A 23,624-nucleotide genomic window follows, 5' to 3' on the forward strand; every position below is an offset into this window, starting at 1 on the left:
TGTGTAGGGTAGGTGGTGGGTCCCACATAAATTGTAAAATATTAATTGCATTTTTTTTAATTTTTTAGTTATTAATTTAACAGCAATGGTATTTTTGTCATTTCACACGCATCTAACACCAAAAAACTAACCCCCATCCACGTCAGGGACTATCCGGGAACGAAATTCAAAAACTTTGGGACTATAGTTATAATTTTAGAAAATTAGAGACTAAGGGTGAAAAATAGGAAAATTACAAGAACTATCCGGGCATTTTTCTCTTTATTATATCTGCATTTTTCTCTTTATTATATCTAATACTAGGTCTTAATAAATTAGGTTGTGTTCTAACGCCTCATATTAGGTTCTAATAAGTTATAGTGGCTCATTCATATCTTAAGGGAACCCGTTGATTCTTAAGAGTCACGAGACCTTTTAATTGAATACAATAACCATTAATATGTCATGTTAGGTCTTAATATGATAGATTTTATTGTTATGACTCATATTATATCGTAATTGAGTTATAATAGTTGAAAGTAACCACATGTTTAATATGCTTGCTAAAATACCTAATCAATAATGATAACGGACTAAAAAAGATGTTTGGTTCCAATTAAAGTCTCACAACACATTCATTTTGCGTGAGACATGGATAGAAATGTTGCGTCCTTAAGTCCCTTTTCTTTTTTTTTTTCTTTTTTTTTTTTTACCGTTCGACAAAATTTATTTTATTAATTATAGCAAGATGCTACACACCAAACATACATAAGTTCCTTTTTCTTAATTCATATATTTGTACTTTGTTGAAATTTTACACTTAAACATAGTACTTGTATTTGTTACTAAAAACAGATCATCTCATGTATATCCGGAGCATAATTATACTAAATTTAATAAGTTTGCAATTTTTATTTAATATTTATAGAAATAAATAATCTATTAAATATATTACCTATATATTAAAATTAGAATGGAATGAATAATAACATCATTAAGAGATTAGTAAATGGTATCGGATACCGATACCGGTATCAAGTTTACCAAACCGGTGTATTTTCGGTACCGGTTCGGCACCGGTATTCACCGGTTTTTACCCTCAAATACTGATGCCGTACCAGTATCGACCGGTACCGAACCGTACCAGGTATATTCGATACCAGTACCCACTTTTGGGATTTCGGTAACGGTATTTACCGACCAGTATTGAACCGTACCGTACCAGGTATATTCGGTACCGGTACCCATTTTTGGAGATTTTGGTAACGATATATTCGGTACCGGTTGGTACCGACCTCATCAAATCCTGTAGCAGCGCAGCAATGCAAGTAATTGCCACATTTAGATTACTTTTCATACACACAGTAAGTAAATTGTATTTCGTTTGAATGAGATTTTATATACGCAACAACTTATTTTGCTTTCTTTTTTGTCTTTTTCTGTAATGAATGAATTGTAGCATGTAAAATTAACGTGGATATTTAGAATATTGATGAGCAAATCGTATCAAATCCTGTAATCAAACCGGTTTCGTATCGGTACCAAATTTACTATACCAAATCATTTCGGTACCAATTTGGTACCCAGCTTTTGGCGTTTTCAGAATCGTAACTTTCGGTTCGACACCGGTCTAGCACCATACCTATATTTATTTATTTTTACCTTCAAATACCATACCGTATTGTACCGAGCATTTTCAGTGCCGGTACCTAATTTCGATGATTTTCTGGATCGGTACTTTCGGTGCCGTTACCGGTAGCGAGCTCATCCATATTTTAACGTATTAGCACCGTAATAACTGAACTGAAAACAACCAAATTTCCAACGTGTAGGACGTGTGGGTCCTATTATTATATATTAGATTATTTAAAATCGTTTTTTAGGACGGAGTGACTATCCTTACCACGTTATTTTTATTTATATTTTAATATTCGGTATCTGCTTACCGTTGCTGACACGCCTTTGGTTCCCCGCCGCAACGCGCTGGCGAAAAATCAAGTAGTTTGATTTAATACGGTTATGGCCTTAATATCATCACCCTATAGCATTATTTGTTTAACCACTGTTATTCAGCTAATCACTTTCTGGTCTTAAAATACTACACAATATAATTCTGACACCTATGCTGGTTTTATCAATATCATAAGACCATAATACAATATAATATGCAATATTATGCATGAGCAAAATGATAACTCCCTTGATGGCCACCATTCCATTTCCATCATGTTCTAATTAAGTATTAACCCTCACGAGAAACATAAGTAGAACTGTAGAAGAAAGATCAAAGAAATCTACTATTAATTAATAATATTATTATATTAATAAATAAATTTCCATACTATTAATTAGCAAGTTTTTGGTGTTTCATGATGTTGTATTTCATGCATAGGTGGATTTTGGAAACTATTTGATTTTTCACTTTAACCTAAATATTTTCATCTTGCATTTTAACCATTTTGATATTTTTTTTTTCACTTTTAACTAAATGTTTTTCATCATTTGCAATTTAACCTTAATATTTTTATCTTTCGCAAGTTTTTTGGTTTGTTCTACATTTAGTGAGATAACACGCCACAATGTACGTGTGGAGTTCAACATTTTTTCGTTTATTTTTTCTCGTTTGACAAGTCCGTTGTAACGCATCTATTTTTCCTGTTTTTGTATTAAGCTGCTACTCTCACTCACTCTCTCACATTATATTAATAACTATGCCATTTTTGTAAGTAACGTAAAAACATATTTTAATAGTGAATACATAATACAAATAGTTTATTCACCGGCGAATCAGATTCTTACCGGACATTCTTTTTAGCTTAACTACAAGAAAATTACCATGTAAAAATGTTTATAAGAAAGATCGGATGAAATAATAAAATAGTTTTTAAATAAAGGGGTTGGGTAAATACACCCCCTTTTTTACTAGTTAAACTAAACTAGTGCTATTAAATCCGCGCGTTGCGCGGTGGGTGGGTATCAGTTCGTTTAATTACAGTACTCACACTCGTTATAGCAACCAATAGAGAAAAAAAATCATGATATGACTAAAAGTATACTAACACAGCGGGAATTTGATCGGTATCGGTTTATTTTGTTACGTCACCTACACTCATTACAGCAACCCATAGAGAAAAAAAATCTTGATATGATCAAAAAATACTGATACGTGAATTACATCGATAAAAAACAAACGCAAGTTACATAAGACTATGGGGTATGGGGCGGGGGTTGGTTACAAACGCCCACGTCACCACCCCGGGTAAGCTTGGGTTTCGGCGTGGGCCCTTAGGCGGGGGTTTCAGCCCGGACGTTGAGCGGGGCTACGAACATGACATGGCGGAACCTCGTTGGCCAAGAGCACTAGCCCTTTGAAATTGGTTTTTTTCCACGCCACCCCAGCCACGCCCCACCATACCCCTTTGAAATTGGCTTTCGGTATTGGGTGCCACATACTCCACGTGTCGCACCATGCCCCCAACCCACACCCCACCATACGCCACGGTCTAAGATATATAAAAGAACCACATAACATATGTAAAATACCACTAAATATCACATATAAAAAAACTTAAAAACAAATATACTGTTCATTCACTTTATCTACTTTATCTTTTATTAGTATACAATTCTTTTAAAAAATTATTACATCCTTTAGGTGGTAGATGCTTCCATTTTTCAATAGTTAAAATTTTTTTTTTCGCGTTCAAATGTAGTATAAAAAGTTGAAATTAAACATTAGTGCTATTGTTCAATGAAAGTTTTTTTTTATTAAGCTTAAAATTTAACAATGAAAGAGATGATTCATATTTATAAGGTTATACACTTACGAATTTATCAAATAAATTGCTTAAGAAGATTTATTAGTACAACTAATGATGAAAACCAAACTAATTAAGATTTTATATTTTAAACTTAATTAAGATGATTTTGCTTTAGAGAAAATAAGAAAGTATTTGTTTTTCTAGGGTTTTGTACCCATCTGTAATAATATTAGAGAAAAATAAATGTCTATAACCATTTGATACGCTTTCCATATGTGGCCACGAATCTACGTTTGCTCACGTATGATATTTCACTCCTATTAACACATGTAAAAACTTGTGAGAGGAGATCTTAGGTTCAAATCCTACCGACAACATGAATAAAAAGAAAATTGCCGTTAAAAAAACACATGTAAATATGAGTAAAATAAAACACATGTAAATATGAGTAAAATGCACTGGAACGTTTTTTATTCACGTATCATCACAAACTCGTCCCTTTGGTTGTAGTTTCCCACAAAAAGTAAATATCTACGATATGTTGCACTTAAATCGTGTATTGCCTTTTTACTCACGAATGAAAAAAACTATTGAAGGTTATCATTTATGCACAAACTAATTTTTAGCATTAAAAATGGTTATTTATGAAGAATAATACAATAGCATCAACATTAACGTAATGTCTAAAACTAAAACACATTAAATATAAAACTTATGGGTTTTCATGGGAGAATTTGAGGCGCTTTTGGTACCACAATAATCCAAACCTCTCTATATATATCGAGGCAAGGCAACTAATCTTGGTGCAAAAGAAATCTTACCTTTTTGCATTTTGTGTTGTGTTCTTTTAAAACATGGTGAAAATTTCATTTACAATGGTGTTCGTGATCACGTTATATTTTTCCTTCTCGAGTAAGTTAGTGTCATCCGTCCTTAATTGGGGTTGCGTTTTGAGTTTACACTAATGAATTATGATGTGTAGGTTGGCAAGTCTCGGGTGGTTTGGTTGGAAAAGAATTGGGAGCGAGTCAACAAACACTCTATAAGACTGGTGGTAACCCTGTCATGAAGAAACTTACAATAATAGGTGATCCTTGTAATCCGGATAATGGTTGCCCAATGTATTGCCGAGTTGGGGTACCAGCATGTTGTAATGATAGATGCGATTGTAGTTGTAGCTTTAGTTGCCATTGTCCTAATTACTAGTCAGCCCACTAGCTTGGATGTTGGTTTAAGTGATTACCATTAACATGTATAGTTACTCGCATCATCTTCGAAAACATTGAAAAATTGTGGCGTGTTCAAGTGAGTTATGGCCATTTGGTACACTTAACTCAATTACCGCGTATCTACGTTTGTTAACTGATTATATTTAATTCCTATTGATACATACATTAATGAAGTAACATGCGACATTTAATGGTGTATCACTTTTTCACTCGCGTATCATCGCAAACTCGTTCATTTGGTTGTAGGTGTCCACAAAAATTAAAGAGTAAACTGCTCCCTGAGGTTTGGTCACTTCTGCCACTTTAGTCCAAAACTCAAATCTTTTAAATCTGGGTCCCTGTGGTTTTATTTTTGTTGTCATTTTCATCAAAAGCAAAATCTGGTCAAATATTTCCAGTTAACATCCAACTGTTTGTCTAGTCAAAATCTGCTCGCATAATCAATACAATGAGACGTGTAGTTAATCTATCAATTATCATAGTTTTCTATCCTTTTCACATAAAACCAATATCATTCTCGTAAAATCATAATTAAGCACACATTATTTCATGAAAAAAACATGTCATGTACATCATATAACCCGATGGCCATACATCAATGTTTGACAGAAGCGAACTAAATATAGGTATGAAGGGTCGAGACAATTAGGATGAAACGATTGTACCATTTCATGTATGCCGTGTACATACATCCCTTGGAGCCCTATATTGACAAATACACATACGTACATGACTACTACTACTTTAGCCTTATTTATTTACAAGTCTTATGGCCCAAGTTAATTACAAACTAAATACATAATAACAGTTTTGACCTTTTAACTAAATAACGGGATAGATACTAATAATAGCCCAATATGAAAAAAAAAAAAGTCCAATAATGGAGGTTATAAAAAATGAAAACCTTAAAAGACTCATTTATACTTCTTTAGAAAGCTTGTACAATCGATTAGTACCTTACACATAAACTTATTGTATACATAAAGTTAAAAGACTTATGTTGGTTATACGCATAACCTTTTAGCTTTTTTAATAACAAACGCCTCACATACGTGATGTATATACATCACACATCAGCTTTTGGGTACAAGACACACTAGTTATAAGGATCTTAGTCAACCTTCTCCATATTTGGTTTATTCTCCTTGATTTGCTCTCCATAAATTACTCCTACACAGCTGCATATTATCATATGACTTCGACATGCTTTTTGGCCTTTCCTTAATTTCATTTATCAACATCTTGTATTTATTCTTGATATCTCTATTGTTTTTTTTACTCATCAATGAAAATATTGAGAATACTTTGATATCATCAAACATGAGATGGTATCAGAGCGGTTCAAAAAACAACCCTAAAACAAGGCCAAGAGCCTCCAGCATCGAGGCGGAACCGAGCCCCATACCCGGTCTTGCAAGTGAACAATACCAAACATTCTTAAAGCACTTTGGGAACGCCAACATAGACACCAATCAGGAAGCACCGCCAGTCGCTAATATGACAGGTAAGTCACAAGAAAACATGGATTGGATTGTAGATTCGGGAGCCACCGAATACATAACCTACCGAACCGATCTCCTTGAAAACAAAAAGAAAATTGCGTATGAAGCTCCTGTTATTATACCAAATTGCGAGGCTATTCCCGTTGAGGGAAGAGGGGAATACACATTACCGGGGGGATTTAAGATAAAAGGGGTACTCCACGTTCCTAAGTTTAACTGTAATTTGCTATCGGTTGGCCGACTGGCAAATGATCTCCAATGTGCGGTGACTTTTTTTCCGGATTTTTGTGTTATGCGGAGGTTACGTGACAGGACCGTGATCGGTACAGGTAGATATGAAAGTGGCCTGTACCGTATGGGGATGGTTGGAGGTGAAAGAAAAGCGATGAAGGTAGCAGTTAACACTTGGCACAAGAGATTGGGTCACGCGTCTATAGAGAAACTTAATAAGGTTGGTTTTCTTAGCAATGATTCTTTTAAACTTTGGGATAAAGATTGTGATTCTTGTTCAAAAGCTAAACACAAAAGGTCCCCTTTTCCTAGTAGCACCTCTAAGACGAAAGATTGCTTTGAATTGATCCATTGTGACATTTGGGGTCGGTACCGGATTCCCTCGTACTCTAAGGCGAATTATTTTCTCACTATCGTTGACGACTATAGTAGAGCCGTATGGGTCTTTCTCATCAAATATAAAAGCGATGCTAGCAAATGTCTAATTGCTTTTCAGAAAATGGTAGAAGTGCAATTTGGAAAGTCTATCAAACGAATTAGAAGCGACAACGGTGGTGAATTTACATCAAGTTTTATGAAAGATTTTTACGCGAAGAATGGCATTTTGGTTGAAGCATCTTGTCCACACACACCACAACAAAACGGGGTGGTGGAAAGAAAACATAGGCACTTACTTGAGGTGGCGCGAGCACTAAGGTTCGAAGCTAGTTTGCCTAAGCGTTTTTGGGGAGAGTGTATATTAACGGCAGCTTATATCATTAATCGTCTTCCCTCCACGGTTATTAGCAATAAGACACCATACGAATTAATATTGGGCAATCAACCCGATTACGATCACATGAAAGTATTCGGTTGTCTCACTTATTATAGGAACACTAATACAAATGGTGATAAATTTGAAGAAAGGGGGAGTCCAGGTGTTTTTTTGGGTTATCCTCCAGGAGTAAAAGGATACAAAATTTATGATATAAAAAGTGGCAAAATAATTGTGAGCAGGGATGTCAAATTTTGTGAATCAAAATTTCCTTTTGATCCTCTAGTCTCGAACAAAAATACAAGTGATAGTGAATTCTTTGAACATGCTATTGGGCCAGCTCAAGGTGAAAAAGAAAATAACACATTCATATATCCATTCCAAGAAGAGTGGGCCCCCAACCACCAGCCCATTGTCCAAACTGATATGCCTAGTACAGATCCAACTCATGAATGTGCTACCATTGATCAAGGCCCAATCCAAGAAAGTTCTATACCGGCCCAGATGGTGGATATAACTACCACAGATGAAACAACCCACCAAGAAGAGGAAACCACTAATTCTATTGAACACGGTAATGTTCCCATAGAGACCAGAAGCAAAAGAAGTCGCACACAACCAAAGCATCTCCACGATTTTGTTGTTGACCTCCCCCCTTCGGTCGACCACGCTCAGCTCGCATCCAATCAAGGAACCTCCACGGTACACCCTATTGCTAATTTCATCTCTTATGATAAATTTTCTAAAACACACAAGGCTTTCCTAGCTGCCATTAGTTCCAAAGATGAGCCGAAACACTTTAAACAAGCTATGCAGGATGAGAATTGGAGAGAAGCCATGATGAAGGAGATACGGGCCCTTGAAGCAAACGAAACTTGGACTCTTGAATCCTTACTGAATGGCAAAAGAGCCATTGACTCCAAATGGGTATACAAGATAAAATACAAACCCAATGGCGAAATTGAGAGGTACAAGGCACGGCTCGTTGCTAAAGGATTCACACAAACAGAAGGGGTCGATTATCATGACACTTTTGCGCCAGTTGCTAAGATAGTTACGGTTAAAACACTTCTTGCCGTTGCTGTTAAAAGAGATTGGATTATTCACCAACTCGATGTGAATAATGCCTTCTTACACGGTGACTTAGAAGAGGAGGTATACATGAAAATACCTCAAGGCTTCTCAAGGGAAAATGAAACACGAGTTTGTCGGCTACGAAAATCTCTTTACGGATTAAAACAAGCATCAAGAAACTGGTATCATAAATTCACTTCCGCTCTTCTTACTCTTGGCTATCAACAATCTAAAGCAGATCATTCATTGTTCACACACAAAATACAAGATTCCTTCATCGCAGTCCTCATCTACGTGGATGATGTCATAATTGTGGGAAATAACCCGACAAAGATACAACAAACCAAACTTTTTCTGAATGAGCACTTTAGTATCAAAGATCTTGGTCAATTGAAATACTTCCTCGGGATCGAAGTCGCAAAAACATCTGATGGCTTGGTCCTTAGCCAAAGGAAATACACCATGGACATCCTCGAAGATAGCGGAATGCAAGGATGTCGGCCGAGTTCCTTTCCTTTTGAACAAAATTTGAAGTTGGATAGAAGCGAAGACGAGTCACCAGTTGATGCCAACCAATATAGACGCTTGGTCGGACAACTTTTATACTTACAAGCCACCCGACCCGACATCGCATATTCAGTAAATGTTTTAAGCCAATTCGTGGCCGACCCACGTAAAAGTCACATGGAAGCCGTCATACGAGTCTTACGGTACCTCAAAACTACTCCCGGGCAAGGTATTCTTCTACCACGACATGGAGGAACAAACTTGGTCGCTTATTCTGACTCTGACTGGCTTGGATGCCCTTATACAAGACGATCTAGAACAGGTTATCTTCTGCTTTTTGGGGGTGCTCCAGTATCATGGAAAACAAAAAAACAATCTGTGGTCTCCCGTTCTTCCGCTGAAGCCGAGTATAGAGCTATGGCCACTACTGTTAGTGAAGTATTATGGATGCGCTGGCTGCTTAAGGAATTGGGGATTGTTCAACCGGGACCTACACCTCTATTTTGTGACAATCAAGCGGCACGCCACATTGCCAACAACCCTGTTTTTCATGAACGTACCAAACACGTTGAAATGGATTGTTATTTCGTTCGTGAGAGGGTTGAGTCTAAAGAAATCATTCCGATGAACATTGATACGAAAATGCAAATTGCGGACTTATTCACCAAAGGATTGGGAGCACAACATCTTCGCACACTTCTTGACAAGATGGGCGTTCGTGACCTACACGCTCCATCTTGAGGGGGAGTATAAGGATCTTAGTCAACCTTCTCCATATTTGGTTTATTCTCCTTGATTTGCTCTCCATAAATTACTCCTACACAGCTGCATATTATCATATGACTTCGACATGCTTTTTGGCCTTTCCTTAATTTCATTTATCAACATCTTGTATTTATTCTTGATATCTCTATTGTTTTTTTTTACTCATCAATGAAAATATTGAGAATACTTTGATATCATCAAACATGAGACTAGTAAAGGATCATGCTTTTTTTTAAAAAAAAACAAAGTTTACATTATAAAGCCCAATACTTATTTCTCTGTAAATATTTTAAATATTGACGTAAAATATATGATCGGTTTATTAATAACATAAAACACACTTTTTAGATTTTGAAAAATAAGCAGGTTAGATGAGTCAATTCGCAAACTCTTCATGTTAAACCAAATATCACATATTTACCCAGACATGTCCACAAATTATAACATCGGAAACTGACGTAAGCCCACATAGACTAAGACTAGGTGTTGTGGGTTCACCAGCTACCCATTAACAATGCCACATAGGTTGTTGGTGACGGTTAACCAACACCACTGGTTAATGGCGGCCATGAATGGAGTTTGAATGCCTTCATTGTCAACCCGTTAACTATGTTAATGGGGATGATGGTGGGGCCCATGGATGTGGGAACCAATCACATGCGATTTTTTTTAGTTATCGGTATTGGGTGACTAGTTAACCCACAACATATAGTTAATGGGTATTTAGGTAATGGTCAAGTTCTTACGTGGCAATAACGTGACAATGGTATAGCAATAGGTTAAGTTAACCCACACTACATAGCCTAAACTAAAACCTACAAGTTTCGTGGTCATGGGAGTGGGTTCGGGATCAAAGGGTTGGTTTGGAATGGGTTGTTTGATGCAGAAGCTCAATAGATTTGTTTTTGCTAACGATCATGTCAATTGGGTGTGGAAAGGCAACAATGGGTCTGGCTCGATGGTGGCTTTCATTAGATTGAAGTTGGCAAATAATGTGCATGATTCAACGACTTGGATCAGTTAGAAATGGAACGCATGGGTCCCCGCGAAAGTGGTTCTTTTCGGCTGGAGGGCATTAAATGGGAGGATTCCGGCCAAGGAAGAGCTCTAGTTGCGGTGTCAAGTTTGAAACCCAAGAGCATATTCTGACTCAATGCAAAAAAGCTAAGGGTACCTGGCGGGAAGTGTTCGTTTGGCTCAAGCTTCTTCTATCATGTGTGAATGCTCCGCTAAAAGACTTACTTGGAACGACGTCTAACATGGAGGGCTCGAAGAACTTGAAAAGACTCATTGAAGTGATCCTCTTCACTTCGAATTGAGATATTTGGAAAGCTGAGTGAACTGCAATTTTACCCCCTGGGGTTTATGCCAATTGGCACTCTGATCCCCTCTAACGAAATAATTGCAATCCCCCCCTTAACGTTGATGTTCTGTCGCAATTTTACCCCCTGCCGTCAGTCAACAGTTGTTTGACTGTTATAGATAAGGGTATTTTGGTAATCTTACCCCCATATTTATTATTATTATTATTTATAAAATCAAATTATCATCATCATCTTCAAATAAGCCAGATCCATCATCATCTTCAAATAACCCAGGATGAACTCATGGACGGTTGACCCGATTGCTTTTAATAAAGGACAAACAGGATGAACTCATGGAATGGTCAGAAGGGGTTGCTGAAAAACTAGAGGAACCTACTGTACAAAGAACGATTCAGTGTGATGATGAGTTAAACTCGATCGACAGACAGATAAGGGAATTGCAGGAAAAACGAAAACAGGTGGTGTTGAAGAAGGAGAGATGGAATTCGGAGATTAGTGTAATGGAAGCGATGGCTGAGGAAATCGAGCGTGAAATGAGGAGAGTAGGTGCAGAATTTGATGCGTTAGCGGCTACCCCTTTGTGATTATTGAATTTGTTGTTGTGTGTTTTTGGGGCATCTTCTATATCTATTTCATATTTGGATTGTATGTTAGATTCCCCTATCCCCTTATATCATACATTTAGACCTCATGTGAGAAGAGTTCTTTTTGTTTTTGGTCAAAGTTTTGGTCTTCATGTTGTTTGCAGTTTGTTCATGATGAAAGTTGTGTGATTTTTGGTCAAAACATTGAGTAAAGACTCTGTAAGATTGGATCTCTATGATGTTTTGTGGTCTTTATGAGATGGGTTATGTGATTTGATTGTTTTGATGATGATGATGATCAGGGGGAAGTGAAGTTAATATGTTGTTAAAGTTGTTGATGTAGAAAGGCATTGGAGTATGACCACCATTGAAGAGAAGTTGAACTCAACAGGTGTGAACAGTGGGGCACACACTTTACTTGAGGAAATGAAATTGTTGAAAGAAATGGAGGACCATCATTCTGGTAAGTTTTTCTTTACTTTCAAAACAAATACTATTTCTCATATACATTTTGCAAGATTTGGAAACTTGACTCAAACCCTGTATGGTCAGAACCCACTCAAAATTAGTTGATAAATTTTGTGGTTTGAAAACAGGGGTAACTCAAGTGAGAGGTAAGATCACAGGACTTTAACCAGGTCCTCATGGCTTCCATATTCATGCTCTTGGTGATACCACCAGTGATAGTTGTGGAGGTGGTGGTTGGTGGGGGTGATGGTGGTGGTGGTGATAGGTGGTGGCAGTGGTAGTTCATGGTGGTGGTGGAGGGCTTATGAGAGAGGGGGTAATATTGCATAGTAGAACAAACCATAGGGGGTAATATGAAAGGGTAACATAGTCATTTCACATTCCATTTAACAGATCTGTTAACTTATTTGACGGCAGGGGGTAAAATTGCGACAGAACATCAACGTTGGGGGGGGGGGCGGGGATTGCAATTCTTGCTTATTATTTGGTTCTAATGATGATCTATAAATATAGGACTTCTTATTAGTTTCAGAATGAATATATTTATATGATAATTATTTCGTTAGAGGGGGTCAGAGTGCCAATTGACCTAAACCCCAGGGGATAAAATTGCAGTTTACTCTAAAAAGTTTAATAGTGTGCATCTCAGGTCTTTTAGAATAGTTGATCTCATCAAAGAAAATTCTTTTTTTGTGGGTCAATTGTAGATTTAGATTTGGGTCGCTTAATTAGGACAGGTGAAAAGACTTTAATGCTAGAGACGTCGTGTTGTAATTCCCGTGTTTTTAGTTTTCAGCTGGCTCGCTTCTATATTTTTATATTGAGTTTTGCCGTTCCAAAAAACTCATATTTTGAACAAAATTTTCCCAATTTAGTGAATATATAAATATAAAGAGAAAAATGCCCGGATAGTCTCTGTGGTTTCGCATTTTTTCACCTATAGTCCCCAACTTTCTAAAATTACCTGAATAGTCCCCAACTTTTCAATTTTCGTTCCCGGATAGTCCCTGGGTCTAACTTCAGTTTGTTTTCTCTGTTAAGTGGGTGTGAAATGACCAATTTACCCTTTCCTTTAAAAGGCCAAACCACAGGGACTATCCGTGCATTTAATAAATAAAAAAAATAAAAATCTAATTAATAACTTAAATTTCAAATGGGCCCACAACCTACCCCACCCTCACCCTACCCCTATCATCATCTTCTTCTCAAAACACCCACCTGCAAGTTTTAGCATGGATTCAATGGCAAATCATATCATATCATATATCTTCAAACAAATAACACTCAGGGGACTCCGACAGTTCCGGGACCGGTTCAACCTCCGACCACTACGCCAACGACGCCGTCTGTACCAAGGCCGTCGCAGCCTCTGACTACCGTGCCTACGCCGGTGCCGTCACCGCCCAGTTCGGGTACTTCTCCGGGTAGTAAAACACATCCTCCACCACCTCCAACTACCTCAAATCCACCTTCTACTTCACCCGTTATGCCGCCACCGCCTACTGAAGGAAGTTCTCCGACAACCCATTACCGGCCTCCACCACCACCGGTAAGTGGTGTTTCTCCACCAACGGGACAACCTGTTCTCAACATCTCGTTAAATATCAAATCCTCCTGAACTTTCTGACAAAGCAAACAAGCAACATGAACAACTTTCACAGCAACCTCCAATTCCTTCACATACTCATCACCAACCTCCGATTCAACCGAAACCCAGTTGCTATTCTTCTCCATTTCGTTAGAAAACTCTGTTTTCTGGTCGCAATTTAAGAGACAACAAATGGGGTTTCTGGATTTAGGGCAATTGCGAAAAGAAACCAAGAATTTCAAATGGGTTTTTAGAAAATTGTTGTTTTTATTGTTCAGAAACAGAGCTTGTGGGGATTTGGTTCAACGGCATTATGGGTGATTTTATTAGCTGTCAAATTCGTTTAAAAAAGCTAACTGGTTTCCTGTTGAATCCATGCCAAACCCAGAGGCTTTAAATTCATCAATTTCCACATCAAAACTTGCAGGTGGGTGATAGATTTTGAGAAGAAGATGATGATAGAGGTAGGGTGAGGGTGGGGGTAGGTTGTTGGCCCACTTGAAATTTGAGTTATTAATTAGATTTTTATTTTTTTATTTATTAAATGCCCGGATAGTCCCTGTGGTTTGGCCTTTTAAAGGAAAGGGTAAATTGGTCATTTCACACCTACTTAACAGAGAAAATAAACTGAAGTTAGACCCAGGGACTATCCGGGAACAAAAAATGAAAAGTTGGGGAATATTCAGGTAATTTTAGAAAGTTGGGGACTATAGGTGAAAAAATGCGAAACCACAGGGACTATCCGGACATTTTTCTCAAATATAAATATAGTGTTGAAAGACGTAACTTGTAAACTGGGTAATAAATAAGGGACTAATATTGTAATTCCCAATTTGAATAATAAAAGTTTCTAAATCCCATTCTCTATCCCAAACACATATAGATACATTTTGTTTTGTATATAGAAAACTGAAAATTAGGGTTAGGGTTTTACGTGATTTTAGCTATGGAGGTTGAAGAAGAAACCACCATAAACCACCTCGAAGAACCACTGGCAGCAATTGAAACAACAACAAGAACCGTACTCAATGAAACCTCCATAGAAAACAGAACCACTACCAGTACTGATAACGAATCTGAAAACAAATCCATATCCGAATCCAACATTCAAGAAGAAGATAACTCGCCTGTTCCCCTTCACAAATCGGACGATTCCGAACCCTTAATCATGGCAGCGGTTGCGGAAAATGATGCGGATGCGGCTGTTTGTGGCGAGGATACGGATTTGCTGGCGGCATTGAGCGGTGGTAGTGATGACGTGGCAGCAGTGGAGTGTGGTGGTGATGACGTGGCAGCGGTGGAGTGTGGTGGTGGTGGTGATGACGTGGCAGCGGTCAGGGTTGACGGTGAGGGGAATGGTGATTCAGTGGAGGAAGTTAATGGCGGTGAGAATTCGGTTATATTGAAAGATGGGATTAATGTTAAGGGAGAAAGTATTGATAATGTTGAAGGAGATGAAGCAATTGTGGTTGTCGAAGAGGTTGTTAAGGAAGAAGAGGTGATTGTGGCTAAAGAGGAAGGTGTTGGTGTTAAACAAGATGAATATAAGGTTGATGGTGTTTCAAAAAATGATGAGAAAGACGCTATGGTGGAAGATGAGGAGAAATGTTTGGATCCAGAAATGAAGGCTGAACAATCGTTGGATACTGGAATAGAAATAGAGACCGAGAAGTCGTTGGATACAGAAATAGAGACTGATAAACCGTTGGGTACGAAGAAGGAGATCGAGAACTCGTTGGATACAGAAATAGAGACTGATAAACCGTTGGGTACAGAATTGGAGACTGAGAAAGCGTTTGATACAGAGGAGACCGAGAAATCATTGGATACGGAAATACAGACTGAGAAATCGTTCGATACAGAGGAGACCAAGAAATCACTGGTTACCGAAATAGAGACTGAGAAATCGTCCGACACAGAAAAGGAGACCGAGAAATCATTGGACACGGAAATGGAGGCCGAGAAATCATTGGACACAGAAATGGAGGCCGAGAAATCATTAGATACGGAAATGGAGGATGAGAAATCTTTGGATGCGGAAATGGAGAATGAGAAATCGATGGATACAGAAATGGAGAATGAGAAAGCATTGGATACAGAAAGGGAGAATGAGAAATCAATGGATACAGAAATGGAGAATGAGGAAGAAGCAAACTTAGCCGATGAAGAGAATGAGGACGTTCAAGAAGCAGAGATTGAGACAGAATCGTCTACAAAAGGCGGTGGAGGAAAACGGAAAAGAGGAGGCAAGACTTCAAAAGCTAAGCCAAGGAAGACCATTGAGGAGGATGTTTGCTTTATTTGCTTTGATGGTGGAGACCTTGTGCTGTGTGATAGGAGGTGAGTTTAATAATTGATGATTCGTTACGGTTTACATGGTTTGAATCAACTGGAATGAAGTTCTATTGGTGGTTTTCTTTATGCAGGAATTGCCCAAAAGCTTATCATCCTAACTGTGTTAACCGGGATGAAGCTTTCTTCCAATCTAAGGGTAGTTGGAATTGTGGTGAGTGGGTTCTCTGTTTATTATACTTGTGCAGCTTTGTTTATACTTTATAGTTAATTTACAACTTATCGTGTTGAATGGCTTACTGGTTCATATATTACCTGTGTTTGTTAATTTTCAGGCAGTGTATCCCCTGAAAACTTAGTTTTTGAATGGTCTATAATATTCATATTTTAATCTGAACTTGCTAGAAGATGTGTACATGATCTTCTCAATCTCTCGAGCTTTCTCAATATTATATTTATTTTGATTACATACTTTAATTTTGCCTGAGTTCCCATATGCTGTCGTGTTTTTTACCGTGTATATGTTAACTAGCATTCTGTTAAGTTTTTACCATGGATTTCAGGTTGGCACTTGTGCAGTCTCTGTGAGAAAAAGGCAGAGTACATGTGTTATACTTGCACATATTCTTTGTGCAAAGCATGCACTAAAAAAGCTGTTATATTGTGTGTAAGAGAGAAAGAGAAGAAAGGCTTTTGTGAGCCTTGCATGAGAGTTGTGAAACAAATTGAAATACCGGACAGTCAGGTATGTTCAATTCTAACTATTTATTCCTGTTTTTCACTTTTATTCTGGGTATCTGACGTGTACTAGAATACAGTGATTGCTACTTGCTTCTTGGTTTATTATAAATAGTTAACTACATATTAGTGCTTTAGGTTACAAACTTATAAAACACAAACATGAAAACAAGTAGCTTAAGGTTGTTTGCTTTATTGTTTTTCTGTTTTAGGGAGATTTGAACTTTGATGACAAGGATAGCTGGGAGCATCTTTTTAAGGATTATTGGATAGAAACAAAAGAAAAACATAATTTGTCGTTAGCTGAAATTGAGCAAGCTAAGAACCCTTGTAAAGGAACCGGAAAACAAGAACCTGATATCAAAGATGACAATGATTCAGGTTCAGACAATCCTCCTGAAATCATAAAAACAAGAAAAAGCAAAAGAAACGCAAAAAAACAGAAGCCGAATAAGGAAGATGACTCTGTGGGGCCTGAGCCTGAAAACGCTGAGTGGGTATCGAAAGATCTATTAGAATTTGTGACCCACATGAGAAACGGTGACAGCTCTGTCATATCTCAATTTGAAGTACAAGACATGTTGCTTGAATACATTAAACGAAACAAACTTCGTGATCCTAACCATAAGAGTCAAATAATTTGTGACGCAAGGCTTGAAAATCTTTTTGGTAAACCACGTGTGGCGCATATTGAAATGTTAAAGCTTCTAGAATCTCACTTTCTTGCGAAAGAAGAGTCTCAGATAGATGATTTTCAAGGGACTGTTGTTGATACTGAAACTAGCCCGGTTGATGATAAAGACAAGAAACGTAAAGGGCGAAAGAAAAGTGACAAACGGGATCCACAATCCAACCGTGAAGATTATGCCGCAATTGATAAGCACAACATTAGCTTGATTTACTTGCGACGCAAGTTAGTGGAGGATTTGCTTGATGATATGGAAAGATTTAATGACATCGTTGTTGGTACTTTTGTTAGAATAAGAATATCCGGAGCTCATCAGAAGCAGGACATATATAGACTGGTGCAAGTTACAGGTATCTTGTTATCTGCTCTATATTTATAACTATAATTATAATATAAAATTATGTTAGCAGCCATTATTATATGTTTATATATATTAAAATGTAAGCTTGATGAATAGTGTAGGCATAAATTTTGTTGAACGGAGTTGTATTCAAAATAAAGTACGTTTTTGGTATCGTAAGCTGCACAGCTGTACGAGTGTCAGTACCATGACAAATCAAATCAGTTCTGACTGAACATCGGTACCAGTGTCAGTATTATCAGGACCGATATTCATTTTTATGATTTTCGGTTGATGTAAAATGCGTGTTGTTATTTTGGGCATACCGCTACTTTATTTTTTAAGTTTTTTTTTTGGGTTGCTATAGCGAGTGCTGGTACCGTAACGAATTAAACCGATGCCAACCGAATTCCTGCTGCGTAGCGCGGGAGAATCCCACTAGCTAATCATTATTACGATGTTAAAGGAGATTGTTGGTGTAATATTTGCAAATGACTTTGTGTTAGGTACCAGTGAAGCAGCATGGTATACACTTAGCAAAAGGACAACACGTACAATGCTTGAAATCTTAAATCTTGACAAAACCGAGACCATATCCATCGATAGCATTTCAAACCAGGATTTCATGGAGGTGATTGGATCTAAATTGTTGTTGAATCTTGATTTTGATTAAATAATAAATTTCTTATTATGTGTGTTTGCTATTGTAGGATGAATGCAAACGTCTGCGACAAAGTATTAAGTGTGGGCTTATAAGTAGACTGACTGTGGTATGTTTTACACCGTTATTTCATGCCGATGAACATATTTGAAAACCTCTCTGTTAAAATTTGTTGTTGTTTGTAGGGAGACGTTCTGGACAAAGCCATGGAACTTCAGGTCGTTAGAGTCAATGATGTAAGTTCCATACAGTTGACTTTTCTTGTTCATGAAATAAAACCATGTGAAAGGCTATTAGGGTGATGTTTTAACTTTTAAGGCTTTTGTGGGATAACTTTTGCAGTGGTTCGAAACAGAGACTGTTCGGCTTAATCATCTTCGTGATCGAGCAAGTGATCTAGGGCGTAAGAAGGAATATCCTTTGCTATAACTTAACTTTATTGTTATATACTTTCTGGTTACTTTTTCCATTACACCTATTTTGCTCGCACAAACAAACAAACAAACCTTATGTTTATCTCACTCTTAATGAATTTTGGTCACACACATATGCATTAATTTGTTATCATAGGAGGATGGGTGTTTTTTATTATAGTGCACCTTGGGTTCGGTTTAGAAAAGGGTAGAAGTCTCGTTGCACTTTTGTAAAGCGTTAGTGATCCTTGACTTGCGTTACGCTTAGAGAATGTGTAGAGAAGTTAAACGTGTTGAAGACACCCGAAGAACGTGCTCGCAGGCTGGAAGAGGTTCCGTTAGTACACGATGATCCTACTATGGATCCAGAATACGGGTCTGAAGATGACACCGACTCCGATGATAAGAAACAAGGTGTTTTTTTTTTTTTAAAGTTTTAAATTTGTCTTCTACTAGTAAACACTTTTTGGTCCTTTTTTAAAAAGAATAAAGTACATGGATGGTATGTGGTTTACCAAAATTTTGGATTTGGTCCCTCGCTTTTCAAAAGTACACGGATGGTCCCTGTGGTTTGCATCTGGCAATGCATTTAGTCCCCAGCTTTTTTTTCCAAAAGTACATGGATGGGCTTTGTGGTTTTCACTTTGTAACACATTTAGTCCTTAACTTGGACCTTCTGAAACCTTTAGATTTGTTGGCTAGGGACTAAATGCGTTACAAAGTGCAAACCACAGGGATCACCCGTGTATTTTTGAAAGGCTCGGGGACCAAATCCAAAATTTTGGTAAACCACAGGGACCATCTGTGTACTATACTCTTTAAAAAATTTTCAAGTAACTGATGTGATTATATGATTACAATATTACAATAATTATGTGATGTTTGAATAATGATTTAGGAGGCTGTATGCTTAAAGAATAGACTCTGGATAACTTTTCAAGTTTCAAATCGTTTGTTTTGTTTCCCTTGTAGCTGAGTTTGTTTTATTCGACTTGTTTATCCAGATTTATACACGAGATCCGACAGTTTCAGATCCAATAGAAGAGGAAGGGATCGGTTTTCCCCAAGAGGAAATTACACTTCCAAAGATTCTTGGAGTGGGACCCCTCGGAGTTCTTCAGGAAAAAGTCACGAATTTACAGAATCTTGGAGCGGGACCCCTCGTGGTTCTTCAGCCAAAAATCATGAATTCACGGAATCTTGGAGTGGGACCCCTAGGAGTTCATCAGCCAAAAATCACGAATTCACAGAATCTTGGAGTGGGACCCCACGAAGTTCTTCAAGCACCAAATCTTTGTCAAATAAGAGTTTCCCTATCAAGGCAGAAGATGCAACTACTTCTAGTTTCAAGGCGCAAAGGGAAAATTCACGGGACCCATCTGTGCAACAACCGATTATATTAGAGAAGCCAAGTGTAGCTTCACCTTCAATTGCAGCAGAATCAGCTCCTAAAATAAATGAAACCGAGAAAATGTGGCATTACAAAGATCCATCTGAAAAAATTCAAGGCCCGTTTTCGATGGTACAGTTGCGCAAGTGGAGCAAAAACGGATATTTTCCTGTTGGGTTGAAAATATGGCGAAAAAGTGACAAGGAAGATGACGGGATTTTGTTAACTGATGCGTTAGAAGGTAAGTCCACGGTTGTTGGCCCGAGAGCAATAAATCTAGATGGTCAAAATTTGAACCGTAATCTTCCTTCTCCTACACCAAACAAAGTCAGTATTGGTCAGACTGCAGAGCAAACGGGCCCACTTACGGGTCCGAGTCCACCTTTGATTGCATGTGCGAACAAAGATGGTAATTTAGCTGGGTTGCAAACGGGCCCACTTACGGGTCCTACATTTCAATCTCATGATCATTCCACCAATACTTCTGGGGTTGCGGTTCCCGATGCACCACAAAATATTGTCCAGGGTGTTCAAAATCCGGTTTCGGTTCATTCTTCTCAATTAGGTCAACTGGTGACGCCACTCGACAGTAATATGCAGCCGCAAATGGTTCAGTCTGTAAGCGGTCAGAATCCTCAGGGATGGTCCCAGAATATGCAACCGAACCCGTCTATGAATATGGCTGGACTACCACCTGTAATGTATAACCAGTGGACTGGTGTTCCAAACATGGTTCAGAATCCTGTTGGAAACTTCATGCCAGCACCCCAAGAACCATGGGCCCAACAGTTCCCGTTTCCCGTCAATCAACAGACTATGCAGCAGCAGCAGCTGCCACAACCGTTACAACCGAATGTTAATTGGGGTGCAATGGCTGGGAATCCAAACATGGGCTGGGTCGGCCCGAATGCTGGAAATCCAATGAATTGGGTCCCCATGGTCCCAGGCCCGCAGGTAACTGGAACAGTTGATCCAACTTGGGCTATGCAAGCGGGTTGGGTTCCTCAGCCCGCAGTTCAAGGGATTATGCCTAACCAAAGCTGGGTTGCGACTCCTACTCAAGGGCCGATGGTTGCTGGAAATGGGAACCCTAGTTGGGTTGGGCCCATGCCACCTGGCACTAATCAAGTAGCACCCACTGCTGGTTGGGTTGCGCCAAATGTGAACCAAGTACCTACTGATATGAACAGCGGGTGGGTCGGTGGACCCGGGAATCAAGGTGCACCGGTTCCAAACCAGGGTTGGGTTCCACCTCCTGGAACTCAAGGAGCACCACCGCCGCCACCTGGAAACCCGAACCAAAACTGGGGTCCACGGAACCGTGGCGGTAATTGGGGTGGGAACAGGAACAGAGGAGGTTTTGGTTTCGGCGGTAGGAGGAGTTTTAATAAGCCAGAATCATTCCATGGAGATGGTGGCTCAAACGATAAAGACGACGACGGGCCGACCCATAAAGATAGTGGGTCGTTTCATGGAGACGATGCTAGATCTTCTGACCAGTAGCTTGCCCGACTGCCCGTTTTATGATTAGGATGTTGAAGAGTTTTGTTTAGGGCAGTTGAGAAGTGGTTGTACAGCAATTTTTGAATTAGACTTCACTTTTGGTACTTATGTTATAGAACTCTGTTTTTTTGCAGCTTTTGGACATAAAATTAAAGTGGGCGTTTTACTTTTACATGTGCTAATAATTGGTTATTTATGTTTTTAACTTTTAAGCTTTATTACTATGACTGTTATATAAATTAACTTTTTATTTTATATTAAGTTATCTATTTATATCTATAATCTATAATACTATATTAAGGAAACTGGATAGTTAAATTAGGAATTTAATCTGTAGTTCAGGTAACAAATCATTCTTTTCATTCCGTTATTATATGTTTAATCGCACGCTATAAACTTCACAAATGTTAGACTTAGCATGCAACATCTATAATTTCATATATAACGCATCAGATTCCTTCTTTAACTTCGGCTTAGAATGCAATTTAGGGCCTGTTTGTTTGACAGAAATCCATAGGATTTCAAGGGAATTGGAATTTGAATTTCATTCCTTTGTGTGTTTGGTTGGACAAATTAGTTGAAGGGAATTGGATTTCAATTCCAACAAAATCCCTTATGTAATGGAATTCAGATTCCTTCTAAATTTCAATGGAAAGTTTAGAAAACCATCGGAATGTTTCCAGAGTTACGGAAATAACCCCTTGCCTCTATTATTTTGGTCTAAAAACCAAAGAATAATAAAAAAATCAAAAAAATTCAAAAAATTCTAAAAAATAAAGAAATTCTAAAAGTAAAAATAATAATAAAGAATCCAAAAAATTCTAAAAAATCAAAAAAATACTAAAAAATAATAAAAAATCCAAAAAATTCTAAAAAATAAAAAAAAATTATAAAAAATCAAAAAAATTATAAAAAATCATAAAAATAATAAAAAACCAAAAAAATTCTAAAAAATCAAAAAAATATTAAAAAATCCAAAAAAATCTAAAAAATCAAAAAAATTATAAAAAATCAAAAAAATATAAAAAATCCAAAAAATTCTAAAAAACCAAAAAAAGTCAAAAAAATTCTAAAAAATCCAAAAAATCATAAAAAATCTAAAAACTTATAAAAAATCAAAAAATAATAAAAAATAAAAAAAAAAAATAATAAAATAATAAAAAAAATTCTAAAAAATCAAAAAAATTCTAAAAAATCAAAAAAATAATAAAACATCTAAACAAATCTAAAAAATCAAAAAAATAATAAAAAATCCAAAAAATTCTAAAAAATAAAAAAATTCTAAAAATAAAAAAAATAATAAAAAATCCAAAAAATTCTAAAAAACCAAAAAAAGTCAAAAAAATTCTAAAAATTCAAAAAATAATAAAAAATCCAAAAACTTATAAAAAATCAAAAAATAATAAAAAATCAAAAAAATATTAAAATAATAAAAAAATTCTAAAAAATCAAAAAAATTATAAAAAATCAAAAAAATAATAAAAAAATCCAAACAACTCTAAAAAATCAAAAAAAAAAAAATAATAAAAAATCCAAAAAATTCTAAAAAATAAAAAAAAAATTCTAAAAAATAAAAAAATAATAAAAAATCCAAAACATTCTAAAAAATCAAAAAAATAATTAAATATCCAAAATATTCTAAAAAATCAAAAAATAATAAAAAATTCAAAAAAAATAAAAAAATCAAAAAAATTCTAAAAAATCAAAAAAATAATAAAAAATCCAAATTTTTTTTTTGGATTTTTTATTATTTTTTAGAATTTTTTGGATTTTTATTTTTTTTAGAGTTTTTTGAATTTTTAGGATTTTTTATTATTTTTTATTATTTTTTA

General features: G+C 36.9%; 1 protein-coding gene across 1 annotated transcript; it reads left to right on the plus strand.

The window, feature by feature from the left end:
* Nucleotides 1-14,601: 14,601 nt before the first annotated feature.
* Nucleotides 14,602-21,964, plus strand: LOC110921411 (zinc finger CCCH domain-containing protein 19). Its single transcript, XM_022165730.2, has 10 exons — nt 14,602-16,107; nt 16,194-16,273; nt 16,623-16,804; nt 17,010-17,835; nt 18,332-18,456; nt 18,536-18,595; nt 18,672-18,722; nt 18,829-18,899; nt 19,162-19,313; nt 19,904-21,964. Exons 1-10 carry the CDS (start codon nt 14,714-14,716, stop codon nt 21,790-21,792), a joined length of 4,830 nt encoding a protein of 1,609 aa, XP_022021422.1. The 5' UTR covers nt 14,602-14,713; the 3' UTR covers nt 21,793-21,964.
* Nucleotides 21,965-23,624: the final 1,660 nt, after the last annotated feature.

This window comes from Helianthus annuus, chromosome 17, assembly GCF_002127325.2.
Source record: "Helianthus annuus cultivar XRQ/B chromosome 17, HanXRQr2.0-SUNRISE, whole genome shotgun sequence".
In the NCBI taxonomy this organism is placed as follows: domain Eukaryota; kingdom Viridiplantae; phylum Streptophyta; class Magnoliopsida; order Asterales; family Asteraceae; genus Helianthus; species Helianthus annuus.